The 22,130-nt window shown below is 31.5% G+C and overlaps 1 protein-coding gene across 1 annotated transcript in view; it reads left to right on the plus strand.

Moving 5' to 3' along the window:
* Positions 1–22,130, plus strand: part of LRRIQ3 (leucine rich repeats and IQ motif containing 3) — a 128,837-nt gene that overhangs the window by 42,669 nt on the left and 64,038 nt on the right. Inside the window, exon 5 of the mRNA XM_045547745.1 lies at positions 1,321–1,477. Within this exon, the coding sequence (XP_045403701.1) occupies positions 1,321–1,477 (157 nt within the window). The remainder of the gene's footprint in view (positions 1–1,320; positions 1,478–22,130) is intronic.

A 22,130-nucleotide genomic window follows, 5' to 3' on the forward strand; every position in this document is an offset into this window, starting at 1 on the left:
TTACCAGCCTAGGCCAGTCATAGTGAGAGAGAAATACAGCTCTGTCTTATTTATATCATTATAAATTGTATTCTCTTCCTATATTTTATCCTAATTTGTAGGTCATCAATAAAAATATTCTGAATGAAGGAATAAATAGATAAGACCCACTCAAAATATCTGAGAAGTGAGAAGATTTCTTTCATTGTTTACTTTTGATTTACTTTTGCTACTGAATAATAGTGGTAACAGTAAACTTTCTACCTTGTCCATCATTTTACTTCAAATGATTTTGGTATTTTATCGCATAGAATTGATATTACTGATCTTTGGTAAATCATCTCCATGATATTATATTGTTTGTGTTTATACACTCTTACAAAGATTTTAAACAAATATTGGTTGCTAAATTTTATCTAATACCTTTTCTGTATCTATTTATATAATCATACCTTTTTTCTCCACTAATTTGTTGATATAATTAGTTTTGCAATACATGATCATAGTGTTACTATTATTTGCTTACACTGATGGATTATTTTCCTAAATATTTAGAATTTTTGCATCTATATTCAAAGGTGAGTCTGATCTCTGGTTTTCTTTTTATTGCTTTATTGGACCAAGTAGGAGTTCTAGTACAGTATTGAATAGATTTAGTGAAAGAAGGACATTCTTTCTTTGTTTTTGATGTTAGTGGGAAAATATTTAGTGTTTTATTGTTAAGTATGATGTTACCTTGTAGATGCCATTTATTGTGTAATATTTTGTACATATTGGATTAAATAAAGCATAATATTAAAATTATTCTCATCTGTTTCTTTTTATCTTTTTTTAGTGTGGCTTATAGAAAATTTAAAATTATTTTGTGGCTTATATTCTGTTGGACAGTACTGCCCTAGAGTATTTTTCTAGTATTTGTAATGTAGTACAAATACTTTTTATGATGCAGTAGTAAAACTTTTACCACAATAAAAAATGTTACTTCTTAACTGGGATAGAGAAAAAAGACTTCACATTGGTTACTTTAAGTTTCTATACAAAATTTAGTCATGGTTTCCCTGCCATTATATTTTAAAATGCATAGCCAGATGTAAGTACAGAATTGTTTGTGGATTCATAGCAGCAGAAATTTCTCAATACTCATCCATCCCTTGATGAATGTTGATGAATAAACCTTAGTCCCTATATAGCATTATGTAATTATAAGATGTAAACATATACAGTATTACATTAAATTTGCCATCATGTTTTCTAAGATGTAAGTGAACTCATGACTAATTTTCACATTTTCCTCATTTTGGCAAAAAACTAATAAATAGTTTTTTTCCCCTTTATATTCAGCCCTTTGCTTTTGTGTAAAAAACAGCAGGAAAAAATTATTAGAGGATATGATACAAAATGGATTTACATAACCAAAGAATATGAAGATAAACTCCTTAAGGATATCTTTTTCAAGCCTGAAACTAATAAAAAAGGAAAGCTTGCACGTTGGAAACATGTAAGCATAATTACTTTATTACTTTTCTTTGAAATATTTTTATTTAAGATACTAGAATTATAATTTATGTAGATTAGTAAGAATTTCTTCAATTTCTCTTAAATAGCCTCCATTATATTATTAATATTCTACTTTAGATTTTCTTGATGTGAGAAAAGTCATACAACAATGTGGTTCAAATATAATTTTGTTATGCATTAATAACACACCACAACCATTTTATATTTATACTTTATATATATATATGTTATTTTTCTCTTAGTTATTGCAAGTGGTAATATTGATATAAAACTAGTTCTCAGAGCTTGAAAATATAAAGAAATATTTAGTTTATTAAAGAGTGATAATTCTATGTATAACATTTATTCAATGTTTTATGCTAAATAATACATTGCTTTGAGAACACAATGGAAATAGAAAGAAATTAACTTACATTTATTGAGTGCCTACTATGTACTGGGCACTGTGCTAGATATTTTGCATGTGGTATATAATTTATCCTCTACAACACCATAAGATAGGTATTTTTATCTCATTTTTATAAATAGGGAAACTAAGGATCAGAGAGGTTAATTAACTTATCAAAAGCCACATAATTAGGTGACATAACGAGGATTTGAATCCAGAGTTTGCTTTTTCTATCTTTAGAATTTTGTTTTGATTTGGGCAGTAGGTAATGGCAGAAATGAAAACTTGTTATTATAGTAGAATTAACTAGAGTGAACTTTTTATAATTTCTAAAGCACTGTGTGTGTGATAAATGAACTCTCTGTGTGGACCTCTTCCTGAGTAGCCTGAGCTATGATGTTTTCATTACATTAGCATGATAAGAAGGGACTACAAAAGGTCCAGGCTTTTGTTAGTCTGATTGCAATGTAAAGGGGGACCTGTGTTCTAGATTGAGCACAGGAATGTCCTCAAGTCCTTAAATCCCATAAAAGTTATCTACTGAATAAAAACATAGGTTTAAAAGACAAATGTATCCTACTCAAAACTTTTCCCTCATCAGCACATAGTGCCAAGTATATTAATTTGCTCCAGATGATAGTATACTCTATAAAATTATAAAGTTCATGTGAAGTGTCTTGGAATCCTCTGTGTAGAATACAAACTCATTGATTTCAGAGCATGCCACCTGTATTTTTATATGTTTTATACATATATAAGAGGATACTTTCAATGAAAGTTGTATATTGATAACCAATTTGTTGTATACTGATAAGAAATTTCAATATACTGATAACCAGGGTGTGTCTATTTAAATATATACATATGTATATGGATATAGTTTTATCGTGAGTGACTATGATATGTGCATCAGTAGGAATAAAATATTCATTTTATAAGGATTATTTACTATCTATGAAGCTACATTCATATATACAATGAATATACCATTGTTAGGGCTTTCTAAGTATTTTGAATGTTGTGAATTTTTTGGTAAAATATATTTATTATAAGGAGTTTTTTAAATCTCTTTTATATTATTATTAATAATAATTCTGCTAACCACATCCCTATTAATGTTACTTTTTAAGAACTATTCTTTCATAGCCTATGAATATGTACATTATCCTATGATTTTTTTATTATTTATAGCTACCATTCATAGAACCTTACAGAAGTTGTCTTCAGCTCAATTTCTTAAAAATAATTGAAATTATTTTTAATTGTAAGTTTCATTTTTTGATGAATCATTTCTTTTTCTGTATAAAATTAACCTTCAATCTTCTTTTTTTTTATTTCAGCTTATTATGGGGGTACAAAAGTTCAGGTTATGTATATTGCCCATGCCCCCCATCCCCCCAAGTCTGAGACCTTCAATCTTCTGATAGCTTAATTTGTAGTCTCCTCTTCAGCTCACTTAATTGATACATTATTCTTTTATTATTTTTGCCACTCACATACCTGGTGTCTTATGCCTTGGGGTTTGGTTTGTTAGAAACTATAGTAAGGATAGTTGATACTAGAGAGTGCCTAAGAAAACCCAGGATCCAAGGAACAGTGAAAGGGTCAGGGAGTAGGGAATGTGGTGAGAATGAGAAAACATCAGTATTTAATACTGAGAATTCATTAAAAAACAAAATAAAACAACAACAGCAACAACAAAACATTCTGTGAACAAAGGAATAGAAAAGATTAGCCAAGAATGAAATTCAAGATTCAGTAATTAGGTGAAGTATAATCAGTGTCTGAATCTGTTCTTGTTTTGGGAGGAAATGTACTTCATCCAAAGGGCTTAATATTTCTCATATTCATCGTAATCTAAAGTAGAAAGAGCCAGAAGAATTAAGTTCAAGTTACAGTCACTATGAAATGCCATGCTGCAAAACCAGAAGTTAAGAATAAACATCTAAAGTTTTTGGAGCAAGAATAAACTGTAAATGAGGTACAGAACAAAAAGTCTGTAGCCATGAGGAAGCAATCTGATAAAAGCCACTGGGTCAGAATAGAAGAAACTGAAGATACGGAACAAGAACAATTGCTAGGAACATTATTTATCCTTGCTTACAGACATTAGAGGGTGGTTGCTACTTGTGCAGATTAGGCTGAAATAAATACAAAATTATGGTGGTTCAATTAGGTCAAGTTTTAGGGAAATGTATACCATCATGATAGATTTTAGGGAAATTTGGGTACTATTATAAAGAATTTTTCTGGGACATCCAAGAGTATTTAAAATCTGCTTTGGTATATTCAATCCTTTCCCTCAGAGGTTACTGTAGTGAAAAAATATGTGTACAGGGAGTATTGGCAGACACAGCAGTTCCTCACTGGGGCTTTGACCTCAAATTTCCTGTAAAATTATAATGGCCTATTTTTCCACAGATCAGCACCTAAGTGCACATGTAGGAATAACATTAATTGGGTGTCGGGCAGATTGGGGGGAGGGGATGGGTGTATACATACATAAAGAGTGCGATGTGCACCGTCTGGGGGATGGGCATGTGTGAAGCTCGACTCAGGGGTGGAGGCGAGGGCAAGGGCAATATACGTAACCTAAACTTTTGTACTCCCATAATATGCTTAAATAAAAAAAATTATAGTGGTCTAGGCTGGACTAAGAGATAATTTCTATATTACCTATACTTTTGGGGCATGAATGGTCTTCTTTCATCTAGTTCCTGAAAAATTGTTTTAGTTTTAAAAAAATCTAACAAATTGTCTTCCAAAGCAGCTATACTATTTTGCATTCCTGTCAGCAGTGAATAGAGTTTCTGTTGCTCCACTTCCTTGTCAATTTTTGATGTTGCCAGTGTTCTGGATTTTGGCCATTCTAATAGCCAGAATTCTAAAGCTTCACTGTTGCTTCAATGTGTAATTCCCTTAATGACATATGATGTTGAACATTTTTTTCATATGCTTACTTGCCATCATCTATCTTCTTTGGTGAGGTGTAGTTAGTTTTCCTTTTACTTTTAGAAAATTGAGATGATTTGCCACATGGCCTATGTAAAACAGGAAAGAGAAGGATTAACCTTACTCAGAACTATTGCATTGCACAGCACAGGAGTGCGCTTCCATCACGTTCTATACAGACAGCTTTCCTTGGAGTTGTGCAGAACACAGCTGGCAAGTCAGAGTGAGGCTGTCGAAATTTTATACATCAATAACTAATCATATTTGATTATTTTTAGTATTTTACATCTACTTTAAATTCGGGCAAATATAATTCAAAGGGCAGAGGGAGAGAATAATTAGTTCCATAATATTATAAGCCAAAGAATATTGATTCTATTGTTTGCCACCTTCTTTATTTAATTTAACAGTAAGTGATACTAAGAAAATATTGAGAGGGGTAATCCTACATCAAATTTAGAAAATATAGAATTGCTCACCTCATTGTATAATGTGGGGTGTTAAAAAAATCTTATGGAGAAATATTTTTATTTTTTGATCAATTTATCTCATTGTTTTATGAAGTGGTATGTTTCCTTATACTGGAAAATAACCTTTATTATCAATGAGCTTCTGCGTTGTGTTCTAGCTTATATAATGCTAAGAAAGAAGCTTTGAAATGGCATTCTTACATATTCTCTAAAGATTGCCCTTTGTTATTGTCTAACACTTATTTTTGGACACCACCAGGATTACAGTTTATTTCAAACAGGTATTTATTGAATACATACAATGCCCCTAGCACTGTACTGAACCACAGGGCGTTAAAAATTGGAATGAAGAAAGTTCCATGCTAGAACCAGTAGGGGACAGGGAAGTTCTAGAAAAAACTCACTGGGTAGGGACTGATTTTATGAAGTGTGCAGTTGAAGGAGTTATACAAATTCATGTACAGTTTAGTCAGTCAGTTGCCTACATCTAATGTGTCTCATCTAAGGAGCTAGAATTGTGCTGAGTATTAAGATTTATAGGAAGTGGAGGCTTTTAGTGTCAGGCAGAAGTATCAGAAATTTATCAGAAGAATCGATGGGGGCAGATACTAGAGCTACCAGAGGCTAAATGTAATTTAATTGAAGTTTATTCAGCATTATTTTTAAGGTCCAAAGAAGTAATATTGATGGCTTAGAAAGGTGTCTGTAGCTTAATGAATCTATCAGCACATGAGGGACTAAATTCAACAATTTAATAAACTTTTACAGGTATTTATTACATGCTTTCTAGGTATGTGGCCCTCTGCTAGTCACTGATAGTAAAAAGAAGGTAAGACATATCCCCTTTAATCCAAAGATTTTACTGAATTTAAAGGGGGAAGACTTTGGACTTAGCTGAACAAGACTAGGACAGAAGCGTACAATGATAATAATAATGATAATGTTAGACATCATTTGTGGCTGCTCAGCTCCAGCTTGTATTATAGTTTTCTCAAGGTTCACCTCTGCTTTCAAGGCAATGTCACACTATACTCTAGGCAGCCTTTGGATGATTATTAAGGCACTCTTACAAGGGCTTGGTCATTTCTGCTCAGCATGGGACTGGGACTTTCAGAAGGACAGACTTTGCTCCAGAGCTCCCTGTTGGTTTGGCAAAGACCTTGGTTCTCCCTGCTTAATCCTGCTTCATCTATTTTCCTTTAATAGGTATTACTTCCCAATAAACCTTTTGAATATTTAACTCTGTCTTGGTATCTCTTTTCTGGAGAAACTCACTTGTGACACCATTTATTATGCCTAGCTCCACAGATGTGGATAAGAAAGATTTGAAACCAAGTAATTGCAGAATAAGTTTTGAAAAGAAGCAAGCGAATGCTAGAATAATACATAATCTGAGACAGAAATCTGTGGAAGTTTCCAAGGGCAATTGAGAGATCGCCAGGGAAATGAGAGAGTTGGGCAGAGGATTTACCGAATGTCATAATACATCCTGGAAAGAAGAAAGCGAAAAGGAAGTGCCCATAGCGCTGCTCACCAAATACTTTGTGCATTGAAGTGAGGAATGGAAAATTAACTGATTTAAACCTAAAAAAGATAAGAATTAGGGAAGAGTTATAAAGAGGATTCTTATAAATTGGGCCAGATGGCAACGTTATTGGCTTCTTTTAACATCTTACTTTAAAAAGTCAGTTCTGTTGGTCCCAGCCACAGTTCTAAGAACCTTAATATCAAACAATACATCATCTCTCTCCTGGGAGTTACAAGACAAGCATAAATACAACTGTAAATAAAAATTATTTATTCTTAATATTATTCAATGAAATGTCCATCTTTTCTCTTATTGGAGATGCTATTAAGATCAGAACAAAACACTCATATATCTGCATGCTATCTTGACCTTCTAGAAATGCACAATGTGAAAGGTAATCTTTTGCTCTATGTGTAAAGACATCGTATCTATATTACCTTGAATTAAAAAGAGTAGTTCTGCCTGAGTTAATTCATGGAGAGGCTAGAAACCTACCTGGGACCCTTCAGCTTACTTCTCTTTAGTACTCAAGGTTTCTCTTTCTGGAAACTGACTCAGAGGGGCTGCCTAATTTTATACCAGAGCAGAAAACTGTCTCACATCTATGTCCTTCTATTATGCCTCATTGTCCAGAATTAAGGCCCTAATCTCACCCTTTCTTGTTTTAAAACAGATTTTCTGGCATATCACGGTTTCCTTCTATATTTTGGAAGCCATATCCTTATTGCACATTTCCAGATATTTCTCCTTTTGATTCTTCTTCTCCTTGCCTAGAAATTAACTAAATTTATTGTAGATTCCTTTTCTAATAAACTCTTTCCTATTTCTATAATTTCTGCTTCTGTTATGCTCCAAACTATTAATTTACCCTTTTAAATATCATCTCATGGCTCATTAGCTTTCCTTTTTATGTCACAATTTGATGGTTCACTTTTTAAAAATTTGTAAGACTCAAATGATTTTGAGCAAGTACTTATCTCCTTTGAAAATGCGTAAACTGATAAATAGATTTTTATTAATAATGCAGATATAACATATCACACGTAATGAAAGTAAACTTTTTTTATATTGACCACCTTTATTTCTTAGTTTGTTACTTGCCTTTGTTCATTTTCTTTTTTAATTTTATTTATTCATTAATCACATTGTTCATTATTCTATTGGTGTGGGGAGGCTATATTTAGGATTTTAATCCATTTAGTTTGGAAAGAATCTTTACATTAAAATTTGTCTTTATTATGTTTTTTCCGGTTTACCATTTGTGTATTAATTTTATTTATAGTGTCTTTTGCTACTCAGGAACTCTTAATTTTAATGTGGTCAAATCAGTGAGTAATTGGAATTTCTATTCTTTTTATTATTATAATGCTTTAAAAAGTCCTTCCCAGCCCTAAGATTATAAAAAGATAAATCCTTTGATTCTAATATTTTCCTCTTTATGATTTTTACTTTTAAATCTTTATCCCATTGAAAATTATTTTAGTTTTGGATTGTAAAAGGAATAAAGCTTTATAATTTTATGTATACAAATTATATTATGCCCACACCATTTGTTAACAATTGTTTTATTTTAAATATTTAATTTATTTAACTATTTTAAATAATATTTTTATCACCTACGATATTCTTCTTGTATCTACTTATTTGAAAACAATATCATATTAATAGTCTAGCTTTATGATGTTTATTTTTGATAAGGCAAGCCCCTCTTCATTATTATTAGTTATTCTTATCTTTTATTTCTTCAAATGAAATTTAAAATCACAGTTTATAATAAAAGATTTGTATTTTTTAGTGGTATTATATTTAGAAACTGATTATGTTTCACAATATTGAGTCATCTTTTGAAGGGGATCCACAATGCCAAAATAACTTAAGTAATAATACTAAGATATTATTTTTCTTTTTTATTCTCATTTTTTTCATTAGTGAATCATGGAGTTTTTCCAGAGGCTGCATGACATGTGATATAATAAGAGACTGAATGTATAAGTAGATATTAAAATTTTTTCAGTTAAGCGAGACACTAGATAGATTCGTAAAATTATAGACCAATCCTATACTTCTCAGTAATTTTTTGAAATAAAGTTCTTTTTTATAAAAATTTGTAATTTATATAAATATAGAATGGGTTTATTATGTTATTTTAAATAAATTAATATGTATTTTAAACATTTTATACTTTTAATTTATAACATGATAAATATTGAAAGAGTATTAAACACATAAACAGAAGAAAACCTTTGGAAACCTTATAATTTTTAAGTGTATAAAGGAGTCCTATGACCAAAAAGTTGGAACCTCTGCTGAACAACTTCATCAGACATAACTTTATCATTTCTTTATAAATACAACTGTATGATGATAAAGTAACACTTATATTAGACATACTTTGTATAAACCTATCAGTTAGTAGTAATGACCTAAGTGTATTTTACATTTTTAATTTACTGTGTTTTGTATGGCCATGGTATAGTTATGTACGACTATAATTTTAGAGTACAAAAGTACCCAGTATTGAATATGCTGTATACATAAAGAAGCGTTTTTGCTCATTAGCTGTAATTCCTATGTTTGATGTAAGTTGCTCATGAGACTCATTTAGGCATCATATATTTAACAAGGTTCCTGATAGATTTCTTAGTTATAATAGTTCACAACACATGTTCCTTTAAATAACTCCAGTAGTGTTACATTTTAAAGGCAGCCTTTTGTGACATATGTCATGGATATGTATGTAAATACACCAGTGAAAATTAACATGAACAGTTCTATGAGAGACATAAAAGAGAAGGAAGGGAGTGCATTAGTTAGGATTGGGAGTAATCATCCCTAATATTAGTGGTTTAGACTAAATAGAAATTTGTTTTTCTTTCACATAAAATTCAGGAGGTAGTGCATAGCTGATACAGCAACTCTGCAGCTTAATGTTTTCAGAGTCTTTCATTGTTTCTGCCCTGTTGCTCCGCCGTACATGTCCTCTGTTTTCAAGGTCATCTCCTGGCTTCACCAGATCTAATCATTATGCCTTCATTCTAAACAGCAGGAAGAAAGAGGGGATAAAGAAGAAGGGTTCAGAGAGGTGTGTTCACTTGGTGGGATGCTCCTAGAAACTCCTCTTCAACACTCTGTCTATGTCTGATTGGCCATAAATTAGGCATATGGCTACAATATGAGAAATATATTCTCATTCAAACTAGCCATTTTCCCAGCTAAAACATGGGTTTATTTTATTGTAGAAGAACAGAATGACTATTGGAGGACAAATTCACACATTTGTATATACCCTTCTCAAGCACAGAACACAAACCTCCACCAAAGGAAACAAACCTAAAAGTTTATGCAACTACTATAAGTCAGCAAAAATTCCAGCATTTCTGGAGGTAACACTGAGTCATTGTTGCTTCTCAACATATGTTAGGTCTTTTTTTTTTTTTTATCGATAATAGAACTGCCAAATTTTAGCAGCCTGGGTTTATTTTCATGTCTCAGCTTCTCTTGAAGTTTAGTGTTGCCATGTGTATTAGTTTTCTATTGGAGTTGTAGCAAATGACCACAAATTTGGTGACTTCAAACAATAGAAATTTATTCTTTTATAGTTCCTGAAATTGATTTTACCAGGCAAAAATCAAGGTGTTGACATGGCTGGTTCCTTCTAGAGACTCCAGGAGAGAATCTATTTCTTGCCTATTCTAGCTTCTGGAAGCTGCCGGTATTCTGTGTCATGTGTTCTCTAAGTCAGTTCACTCCAACCTCTTGCTTCCATTGTCCCATCTCCTACTTTCTCTCTAATGTCCTGTCTCCCTCTTATAATGACCACTGTTATCACACCAGACCCACATCAATAATCAACTCATCTTAAGAGCCTTCATTACATCTGCAAAGCTCTTTTTGTCATGAAAGCTGTTTATGTCTCCTCAAAATTAATATGTTGAAGCTTTAACCTCCCAGTGTGGCTATATTTGGAGATGGGGCCTCTGAGGAAGTAATTAATGTTAAATGAGGTCATAAGGGTGAAGCCCTGATCTGATAGGATTAAGAGTCTCTCCCCTATTCTCACCCTACGTGCACATACTGAGGAACGCCATTTGAGGATATGGTGAGAAGGTAGCTATCTACAAGCCAGTAACAGAGCCCTCACCAGAAACTGGATCATCTGGGACTTTAATCTTTGACTCCCAACTTCCATACCTGTAGAACATAAATGTTATTTAAGCTACTCAGTTTCTGGTATCTTATGAAAGCCCAACCAAACTAACATATAAGGTAACATTCACAAGGTTCAGGGGATTAGTATGTAGACATCTTGGTAACCCTTTATTCAGCTTACCATACCATGGCATGAGTGGAATTATTATTTGGCAGATTCTGGGAAATTTCCCCAAAAGTTAGTTGGTAATGCCAGTTATCTCTTCTTTATGGCTGCCTCCATCCTGCTGTGTGAAATATGTATATCATGGTTGGAACTCCGTCTTAGACCATAGAATGAAAGCTACATGTAGAGTAGTTGAGTGAAAAGCTATAAGTACCCTGGATTTTAGAAAATCGTTGAGCTATCATATTAGCTCTGGACTTTCTACGTTGGATATTCATGTGAGATGGGCATAAACTCATCTCTTGAATAAGTCACTACTTGCAGCCAAAGTTAATTCCAATTGTTATAGTAGTAGATGTCTAATCTTCACTTAGATGAGATATAATGCCTCATGGTCTAGCAACCTATAAACAAATATATAAAATGTCTACCCTCTACACAACTAGCGTATAAGGTGGCATGGAAACAAAACCTCTCATTTGGAGAAGGGAAGAATGGAAAACCCAATTGTTCCTGCCCCCTAGCAGTTTTATAGGAATAGTCAACATGCCCTTCTTTGGACATAGAGTAATTGCAGCTGGAAACTCTCTTATAGCTTCCCTTTGAAAACATCTTACCGCTCTATTATTATTTGTGGCCACAGCAGAATTCGACATTAGAGGATTTGTTTTTCTTGTGTGTAACAGTTTCATAGCCTTAATTATTGATTTAGGAGTCTGTAGGTTGCTTTAGAAATTGAAGAGCCACAGGTGTTTTCAGTGTAGATTTTAATTTCTTTAGCAATACATTTTCTTGAAAAACTTATTTAATTTCAGTAGGTTCTATGGTTAAGTAAGCACAAAGATCTTGTCTAGACATGGTTTATAATCCTGAAGACTCTGGGCTTTTACTTACTGGCTTTTGTTCTCTACCCATTTTCCTCTCTTTCAAATAGAGGGTGGCTACCATAGGTGAACTCTCTGAAACAATGGGCTTTGGAGGGAAGGCAAAATCCTAATCTTGTCTTTTCTACAGACAATGACACATTAGTGTATCAGTCTTATTTCTATGTTTAAGTCCTCTGTTGTAACCACTTCAATTTGGGGAACAAAGACATTGGCTTTTTCATCCATGCAAGCTCCAAATTAATAGAATCTCAATAAGCTTAAATTGCAGATTGCAAAGAGTACCTGGCTTATCAATGTTATATTCTATTTCTGTCTCTTATTTCAGGCTGGCTAGCTATAGCCCAGACTTATTTCTCTCATAAGACTTTAATAAAAGCAATAGGTAACATCTAACACATACTCAAATATGGGATTTGTTATACAATTTCCTTAAGACGGTAGACTCAGTCAGCATGTAGTCTGCTTTCCAAAGTGAAAATGTTTTGAGACCATACTGACAAGGGTCACCGGTTCTTCAGTCTGCATTACCTTGAGTCCTTACCATCTGTCATCCGATCTCCTATACTAAGGCAGTGTCACATATTTTACATGCTTTCATTTGTACCATCCTGTTTCCATCTACCACCTTGTTGGCAGTTTAAATTAGGTTCAGCTATGTATCATACCTAAAATCATACTATCAAGGTAGAAGTTTGTTCATCTCTCATGTAAAACTCCAGAGGTATACAGTCTAGGGCTGATATTATGGCACTATTTCATCACATACTTAGTGACTGAGACTCATTTTAGCACCTGCTCCTCTGTGCATGGCCTCCATTCAAAGGTAACATCATGACTCAAAACGCGCTTACTCCAGCCATTAGGAAAGAAGAAGAGATAAAGGAGAAGGGAGTGAGGGCACTGGTAGCTGTGTTTTAAGTAAGGTTACTAATACCACACAATATATTTTCAGGCAGAATTTAATCATATTGTCACATTTAGCTGTAAGGAAGGCTGAAATAGGTAGGTTTTATTTTGGGCAGGAATGTGCCCCAAAATCTGGGATTCTATTATGAAAGTGAAGAAAAACTAATATTGAAGAACAAATAGAAGGCTTTGCTACAGAGAAGATATAGAAAGCAAATAGAAAAAGAGATAGGAAATAATCAAGAAGTGAAGAAAGTATTTAATAGAGATATAATGTTATAATAAAATATTATATAATAAAATAGATATATAAATAACAGATGGCATGCCACTTTCCACATGAATTATTAAGATATTTACCTGATATAGTTAAAGCAAAGCTAAATTGTATTGATGCCAAAAATCTTCCTATAGGATATTTGTTATTTATTACTAATGAACTTGTATTCTCTATTCTTCTTTTCTCTTCTTCATATTTCATTTTTTTGGTTTATCTTTGATGCTTTTTGAAATTTTTTTCCAACTACTTTTCCAGTTCACTCTCTTTTTGGCTGTATTTAATCTACCATTAGAGTACTTCATTGCAGTTCTTAATTTCTATTTATTTATTCTTTAGTTTTGTAAGTTCTTTTGGTTATTTAAATCTTTTCCTTTTCATTTTTTAAATTTTCTGTTGTTATCCTGCAGATATATCGCATTTGCCTTTTCTTTATTTAAACATAGTAAGCAGTGTATCTCTATAGTCTGTGTCTATTAATTTTAATATCTCAGGTTTTGTGCATGGCTTACTATATTTAAAATATTCATAGTGAGAATTTTGCACTCTAGAATGAAGGTACTTCCTCCAGATAGTATTTTTATTTTCCACCATCAGGCACTGGTGATCACTACCAATATTGAACCTCATTAAAGTTTAAAGCTTAAGATTTTATGGATTATCCTGGTTTCATTTTAACTTAGGGCTGGTTTTTTACTTTTATCATGGCGTAGTCCCATGAGTCCTCAGTTGAATGTGGGCAGAGTCTTCTCCTTGGGTAGATATGGGATTTGATTTTTGACTGCTGATCTCTGAGCAACCAGAGCTGTAGGTGAGTTTTTAAGTTGTTTCTTCCTGATCTGCAACCTCTCTGGGATTTTGCCTTCCCTTAAATTTTGACTTGATAAATCCTCACTTTCTTGACAGCTCTTTACTGCTTTTCAAAAGACTTTAAAAAGTCTTTCATTCAGCTTCATAAAACTTGAGAATTGTTCCAAATTTATTTTTTACCGAACCTGAATGTGGTCATCTCTACTCTCTAAATTTTCTCTTATTAAATAGCTCTGGTACAGTTTTCTTTTGACCTGGTAACCATCTTCTTTTTTTAGAGTGCATTTTAAATCCCAAATCTGATGTAATTTGTGTTGATTTTATAATTTAAGTCTTAATGTTATCTCCTCTTCCTACCACTACAATGAACAGTCTGTGTGTTATATATTACTTCTTAAGATTTGAAGCAGTAATTCATCTCTATTTTGGGGAATATGAGCCTAATAATTGGCAGGATTCCTTTTTTTACAGATGAATTATAAAATTATTTTATATCATTTTTAAACATGTTTTGTAGGTTAGGTTTCTGCTTCTGTTCTGACTAATCTAGCTTGAAACCAAATTTATTATGACTCCATAAGTGCCACTAACCAATTTATTTTTGAATTCAAAAAAGAAAATCTACTAAAATCCTATATGAAAGTTGTGGAAGTATTATAGCTAATAATTAATGATAAATGGGTTTTTTTCTACATTTTAGTTATTTTCAGCTTCAATTTTATCAAATGGTAAGCAAATAGTAAATGCATGTTTACTTGGACTCCTGTTTACATTTTTGAATTATCATTAGAAACACTAAAGAATGTTACAGTTTTGAAAAGTGAGTCCTAAATTATCTGAAAAATTTTAATGATTTTCTCAGGTTTCTTTCTATTATATTATTTATTTTTAGTATCTCATATATTTAATGTCCTAAGTCTGACAAACACTACTGAAACTGTATTATCTACTCCACAATTTTAAAAAATATCTCTACTGAGATATAGTGCACATAAACTTCACCATTAGTCTATTTTCTGTCTCCATGAACTTGTCTATTCTTGTCATTTAATACAAATGCAATCGTGAAATGTGTGGTCTTCTGTGTCTGGCTTCTTTCACTTAATATAATGTTTTCAAGAATCATCCATGTTGTAACATGTATCAGTGCTTCATTCATTTTTATGGCAGAATATTCCATTGTAAGGATATGACACATTTGTTTATCCCCTCATTAGTTAGGTTTCTTCTGATTTCTTACTATTGTTAATAATACTGCTATAAACATCCTTGCACATATTTTTGAGTAGACATATGTTTTCAGTTTTCTTGGGTATACACCTAGTAGTGAAAGTATTTGATGATACACTAATTGCATGTTTAACTTTTCGAGGAACTAAAAAACTGTTTTTCATAGCAGCTGCACCATTTTACATTCACACCACCAATGCATGAGAGTTAGAATTTTCCAAATCCTCACCATTTGTTATTGTATATCTTTATGATTATGACCATCCTAGTATGTACGAAGTTATATTTCATTGAGGTTTTGATTTGCATTTTCCTAGTGACTAATGATGCTGAGTATCTTTTCATGGCCCTTTGTATATCTTCTTTGGAAAACTATTTTAATTTTTTGACCATTTTATAGTAGATTGTCTTTTTATTGTTGAGTTGTAATAATTCTTTATATATTCTTGCTACAAATATCTTATCACATGTATGATTTGTGAATTATTTTTCTCATCATGTGTGTTAGCTTTTTACTTTCTTGATGATATCCTTTGAAGAGCACAAACATTTTTAATTTTGGTGAAATCAATTTATTTTTTTTCTTGTTGCTTATTTTTTTTAAATCTAAGGAACCATTCTTTCAACCAAGACCTCAAAGATTTCTTTCCATGTTTTCTTCTAAGAGTTTATAGTTTTAGCTCTTACATTTAGATCTATGATTCATTTTGAGCTAATTTTTACATAGTGTGTGGTAAGCATTTGACTTTATTCTTTTACATTTAGGTTTCATGTTGTCCTAGCACAATTTGTTGAAAAATATTTTTCCTCTATTGAATGATCTTGGTACCCTTGTTGGAATTCAATTGACTATATGTAAGGATTTATTCCTGGATTCAAATTTCTATTTCATTGATGTATATGTCTATCCCCCAAATAAGTTTGGCATTATAGAATTTTTATTACTTTAAAAAAAATGTGCTATTGAAGAAAAAAACCACATTATTTTAAGAATCTCCAATAGCATAGTTTGAATATTTTCTTATTCTTAAAATTTAAATCTATTTTCCTAAAATTTAAATATTTTATAATAGTATACTCAAATTCAGAAATTAACATGCAAACTCACTTCTCCCATGTGTATGAATGTTATGTTATTTTCTTCCAAATAATTTATTAAAAGTTTTCAATTTTTAGATGCATAATGGATGGGAAATCTATTGTAGATAGAAAGTTTATTAAAATTGACAAATGGAAAGAATATTCAAAGCCCTAAAAGACAATGAATGATTTTTCCATGCAGAGAAATACTGATTTATCCCATTGATACGTAACATGGTATAGTGCAAATATTATGGTATTCATAATTAAAAAATAAGTTTTGCTTACATACTTAACACAAATGTATAGATATAATTATCAGTATAGATATCAACATAGATATTTTTACATGAGTAGTAAAATTCAGTTTAAAATTTCAAGTTCTATACTAGAAAATCAAGAGTAAAATTTCTGAAAAATCTATAAAAAGGAGAGAAGTAGAGAAGTGAACTAAGAACACCATATGAACAAAGCTGTGGAAGTGAGAATGTAGCTCTAACTACATTTAGAGATTTATAAGGCAAAATGTGGAGACAAGTTGGATAGGGCTGTTAATGGACATTTTCATTTTCATATGAGCACTCAGAATGATTATTTGGCAAGAAAAGGTCTATAATTTAATACCATATGTGCAGATATATGTATAATATTTATCAAAATGCTTGGAATTAACAAGTTACATTTGTTATTCAAACTTTTGTATAGGTAACCAAATGTTAGGATTACAATTTAATTGTGTTAATTAAGATACAAAGGAAAAAGTAAAAAGTGAAATCTTATACCCATCAACCTAAGTTTTGCTAGGTAATGAAATGTCACAGATGACCAAAAAACAATAGAAAGATTTCTAGAGTCTAGATAAAAAGAACATAATAGAGGCTGTAGAGATCAGGAGTTTTTGGCCTTTTATAAATTAGTTTCAATTTACTGTTTCAATGTTTTCTAGTCATTATTTTACTATAAAGAGTATATTACAACTACACATCGTTAGCTTCTGTATTCATTCTAACCTGTTTGCCTGTTTCTATATGTAAATTAAGCATTATCTACTTTTCACACCTGCCTAACTCATGTTCCCAGGTTCTTCAAGATGCCTTCCAGTTAGTTCAACATTCTTAAAGCTTTTAGAGCTTTTAACATATCACTCAAATTGGAACTTAAACATGTACTTTATTTGGGGATTAATAGGTAATGGTGTATTAATTAAAACACAATAGGTTAAGCTAAGACAGAATTTGGACTTGGCTACTAGGGCAGTACAGGAGACATGATGGTTATAGTGCTAGGAACTAGCAAAGGAGAGTCAGTCTAGTAGACAGAATTATATCCAGTGAGTGGTCTAAGTTTAATTAATTGTCCACATGGCTAGCAGCAGTTGATCAACTAGTATGAAAAGTTTACCAACATTGAAATTGCATCAGGTTAAGATAAATAGCTGGTATTAATGACGTCTCTTGTCAGGTATCAAAACCCAGATACTATGATAAAAGACTGTTGAAGAAGCAAACTAAGACTAAAGACAGGATTGCCAGAATGCAGGGAAAGGCCCAAGGCATATGTCAAGTTTGAAGAAACTGGGAAACATTGCAAAGGCATAAAGGGGTGATGAAGTCTCAGAATGAGATAAAAACCTAAATGTCAGCAGTATTTGTTAGGCTATGAACAAAGGTAAATTAATAGAGAGTTCCAAGTATTAGTCTGGAGAGGCCAAGTATTGTACTGTCATAGGTCCTAGAATTGGAAAAAGAGTGGAATCTGCATGTTGATTTAGTAACTCCAAAGGGGGAAGTGAATGATTATAGAAATACAGCATTGTTTCAACTAGCAGCTTCTTTCAAAAGAGAACTATGGCTACATATTGTGACATATTAGTATTAGAATTGTGTTTTTTAGAATTAGCTCTATTTGATCTTAGCTTCTGTGAACCAATTGACCAATTATTGACAGTAAAGTCTCTTCTTTTTCATAGATAGGCTCAGCATATAAAAGTATCAGTATGTGTCCTCCTCCAATTCACCTCCATTCTAGAGCATTGCCTTCTTTCTACAATTATGTTCATCAAATAGTCTCCATCTCAAAACAGGCACTGAAATGCCTTTTTGTGCATTCACCTTAATTAAGTTATTGGCTCCAAGACCAAAATCTCCCTCCTGGTACCTAATCTTTACTCCCATTTCTTTAAGAACATGATTATTTCTAGATTGTACCATTTTATCTGTTTCTTTCTTCACTTCACCTTGCAGAATTAATTAAAAAAATAATGTCCCTGACATCCAGAACAAAAATTTGTTCTCTTTTAGTAAAATCCTCTTTTCGTATTAGGGGAAATTAATTTCTCTGATTTAATTGGAATATTATCATTCATGTTTATCTTGGGTATGTCTCTATTTAAATTTATTTGTACCCTGCCTCCTTTCATGGCAACTGTTCTATGTGTATGTCTTTCTTCTAAGAATATAAGCCATTTTATTGCAGGTTGTATTTTATTTGTTTTGCCACCCTATACCTAGCACAGTGATAGCACATAGGAGACACTGAAAAAATATTTATTTAAAATATTATCTGTTGCATTTAAAATAAGTATAATCTAAGCTCTTTTTATATTGAATTATAACATAAAACTCACATAGTCATTTTAGTATATTTTCTGGAAATATTAATCCACAGTGCTACTATAAATGTAGTAGCTAACAGAATCTTCTTATCATTGACATATTTGTATGTGGATGGGAAGAATGAAGGGGATCATTGAAAGATGATAGATTAAAATTAAAAAATGCAAATCAAAGAATAAAACATAAAGTTGTGAACTATGTAAATGAAACTATTTTTTTCTCACCAGTTTTGTTATACTATAACTTAGAATACCCTTGAAAGACAGAGAAGATAAAGTGATTACTACATACCATGGTCATTATAATAAAATTCATTATTCTGGAAATGCTATAGGCTTGTAATATTAACAGACTGAAAATAAATCATATAGGTAAATTAATGAATAGTAGATCCTTAAGTGTCATTAAAGAAAATTAAAATATTTTGGTGGATAGCCTTAACTTTTCACAGCATGCTCCTTTTTTGCTAGCATTAGAGATAAAATACTTGGTATAGGGGCAATTAATCTGACTCAGTATGCCAAGTCATTTCTCCCTGCAATTCTTAGGATTCTGATATAATCTTGAAAATGCTGGTTCAGAGACAGCATTAGAATTTTATAAAGATCCACATTTTTTTGAAATTGGCAGTCTTTATATGGAAAATAGTATATATTCTCAACTACTAAATATTTATAGGAAATACATATACTCATTTTACAAGAAAAATCTTAGTGGACAGTAGAGATAGAAGAAAAGAATTGAAAAGCATGGCTTTCCTTTTGAATTTTAACCTTTGAGCTCATTGAAATGTGGAAATTCACATTTTTAGATTTCTAGCTATTATATAGAAAGCCATAATTATTAGAATTCATGAGTACCTAAAAGAAAATCTTTAGCTTAGTGTGCTCAAGTAAAAATGAAATGTTTGCTGATTATTGTTAGCTATGGTACAACTCAAGAATTTAACTGTATTTTTCCATATTTAAACTTTATTACTGTATTTTTCTTCAGGATAAAAAAAAATTATGGGTCAATTTTCACTGAAGTAGGCTGGATGTGTGTATTTACCTCTCATCAGTGTCAAAAGGAATTGTGCACATCATTCCCTCGGCAACAGGATGAAAACCTGTCTTTGGACACTAGGGATATCAGCTGTACACACAAGATAAGTGTAAAATTGGAAAAAGAAACACACTTATAAATAATTCACCCAAGCCAGCATATTTAAAAACATTGAAACTTGCATAAAAATGTTCATGAATTTATTTACTTCCTCACACAAGAAAGCTAATATTACCATTTTTAAATCAAATGAAACATACCATCATTAAAAATTGGTTTGCAGAGACTGCTAATGCAAAACTTTTCAAGCTGTCCATCCTTTTATAATAAAAAAGATAAAATCAATAAAAGGACCATTCTTTACTGCTTACTTAGAATGAATTTTTATTTGTTCAAGGTAAGAGAAACTGGCTATTTCAATGTATTTTAATGTTATCTAAGCCTTGAATGGCAAAGATTTGTGTTTTATGACTCATCTATACATTAATAGTACTGAATTTTCTCAAAAAAATTTAGGTAGCTTGACTTGGAAGGAAAATTAACTATTGAATTACACTGCTGCTCTCTGGTCTGCTTAAAATAGTTTTCGAGATAGTCCATCTAAGCTTGAGTTTTGCTGACAATATTCACCTAAAAAGCCTGGAGAAACTCATAGTAAATTACAGGCATTTCTTTATATTTAAGTATTTTAGAAATAAAATATACAGGATTTGAAAATGCTAACTTTAATTGCTTAAGAACCTAAAATAGACCTATTTGTAGCAATAGTTTTGGCAACTACAGTTTTGAGTCATTTTATCCAGTCACAATAATATTCAATTTGTGTAAAGAATTAGCTGTTGGGTACAGGCTGAAATATCTCTGATCAGAGCATTAGGCCTGAGGTTGTTAAGGAAGCTGTGCTGAATACAATGTGAAGTTGGACAGGCTGAGATTTGCATCAGGGCTGTAGATCTTGCAGGCTGTCTACCCTGGGTGAGTGATAGGACTTTATTGATCCTCAGGATATATTAATATATAGATGATATAGATATAGATATACATAGATATAGATGCATAGAGATATAGATGGATAGACATGTATTACACATATGCTATATATACATATATGCATATATATTATATATTTTTTTCACTTATTATATAATATAGCTTTTGATCAAAAGAGTCCTGAAATTCCAGAGATAATATGTGGCTTTTGGGGAAAGAAACATAATTATACTGCATTTGAAACGATCATTTAATGCCTTAGTATTATGGTAAAAGCTTATGTGAAGCAACATTTTTAAATATTTTGAATTCCCAAAATGAATATATTATTCCCAGTAGTGGAGGCTAAAACCTCAATTTTAGAAAATTTTATTCAAGTAATTGTTATTGAGCCAATTTTATAATTTATCAATATGCATTTATAAGGCATATTCAAGTAGATTGTAATATGCTTTATTTTAGAGACAAGTTATGTTAATTTATTGAGGTGTTTCCTTGTGGAAATATAAACCCATCCTCAGATTCAAACCCCAATTTAAAACATATACACTTTAAAATTCTGGATTTGCTTAAGGTGTTTAAGTTAAAGAAGAGCAGCCTAATCATCATTAAAATGTTAGCAGACCCTGTCTATTGCTCTTTTCTCCTCTTTTCATAAATATAGACACTGTTCAAATATACCCAAAAATATACACTTTTGAGCTATGTATTTTATTGTTAAGAAAAAAAGGATTTCCCCCTGAAAATTTTGTTTTATTGCCTTTCATTAAATTTTACATTTTATGCACTTGTCTTATTTAGAGATTGCTTAAGCAGTATTCATATTACTCACATAGAATGTGTCTCTTTCATTTCTAATTATTAGACTCACTAATTGAAAATATTATTGTAACCAATTGAGCTAAAATATAAGGTTTAATAAAATATAAATTTTTATCAGGAACATTTTTAACATTCATCCTATGCTTTCTGTTATGTGTTTCTCACTTTCAATGCTTTTATCTTGTTTGTCATGTTTTCCACATCTACATAGGGAATTAATAATTAAATTATGAAATATTATGAAAAGAATATATTTTAAAAATTTACACATTACTTTGTACCTATGCTTATCATTGTGGCATGAGTATAGTTGGTATTC

This window comes from Lemur catta, chromosome 3, assembly GCF_020740605.2.
Source record: "Lemur catta isolate mLemCat1 chromosome 3, mLemCat1.pri, whole genome shotgun sequence".
Classification (NCBI taxonomy): Eukaryota; Metazoa; Chordata; class Mammalia; order Primates; family Lemuridae; genus Lemur; species Lemur catta.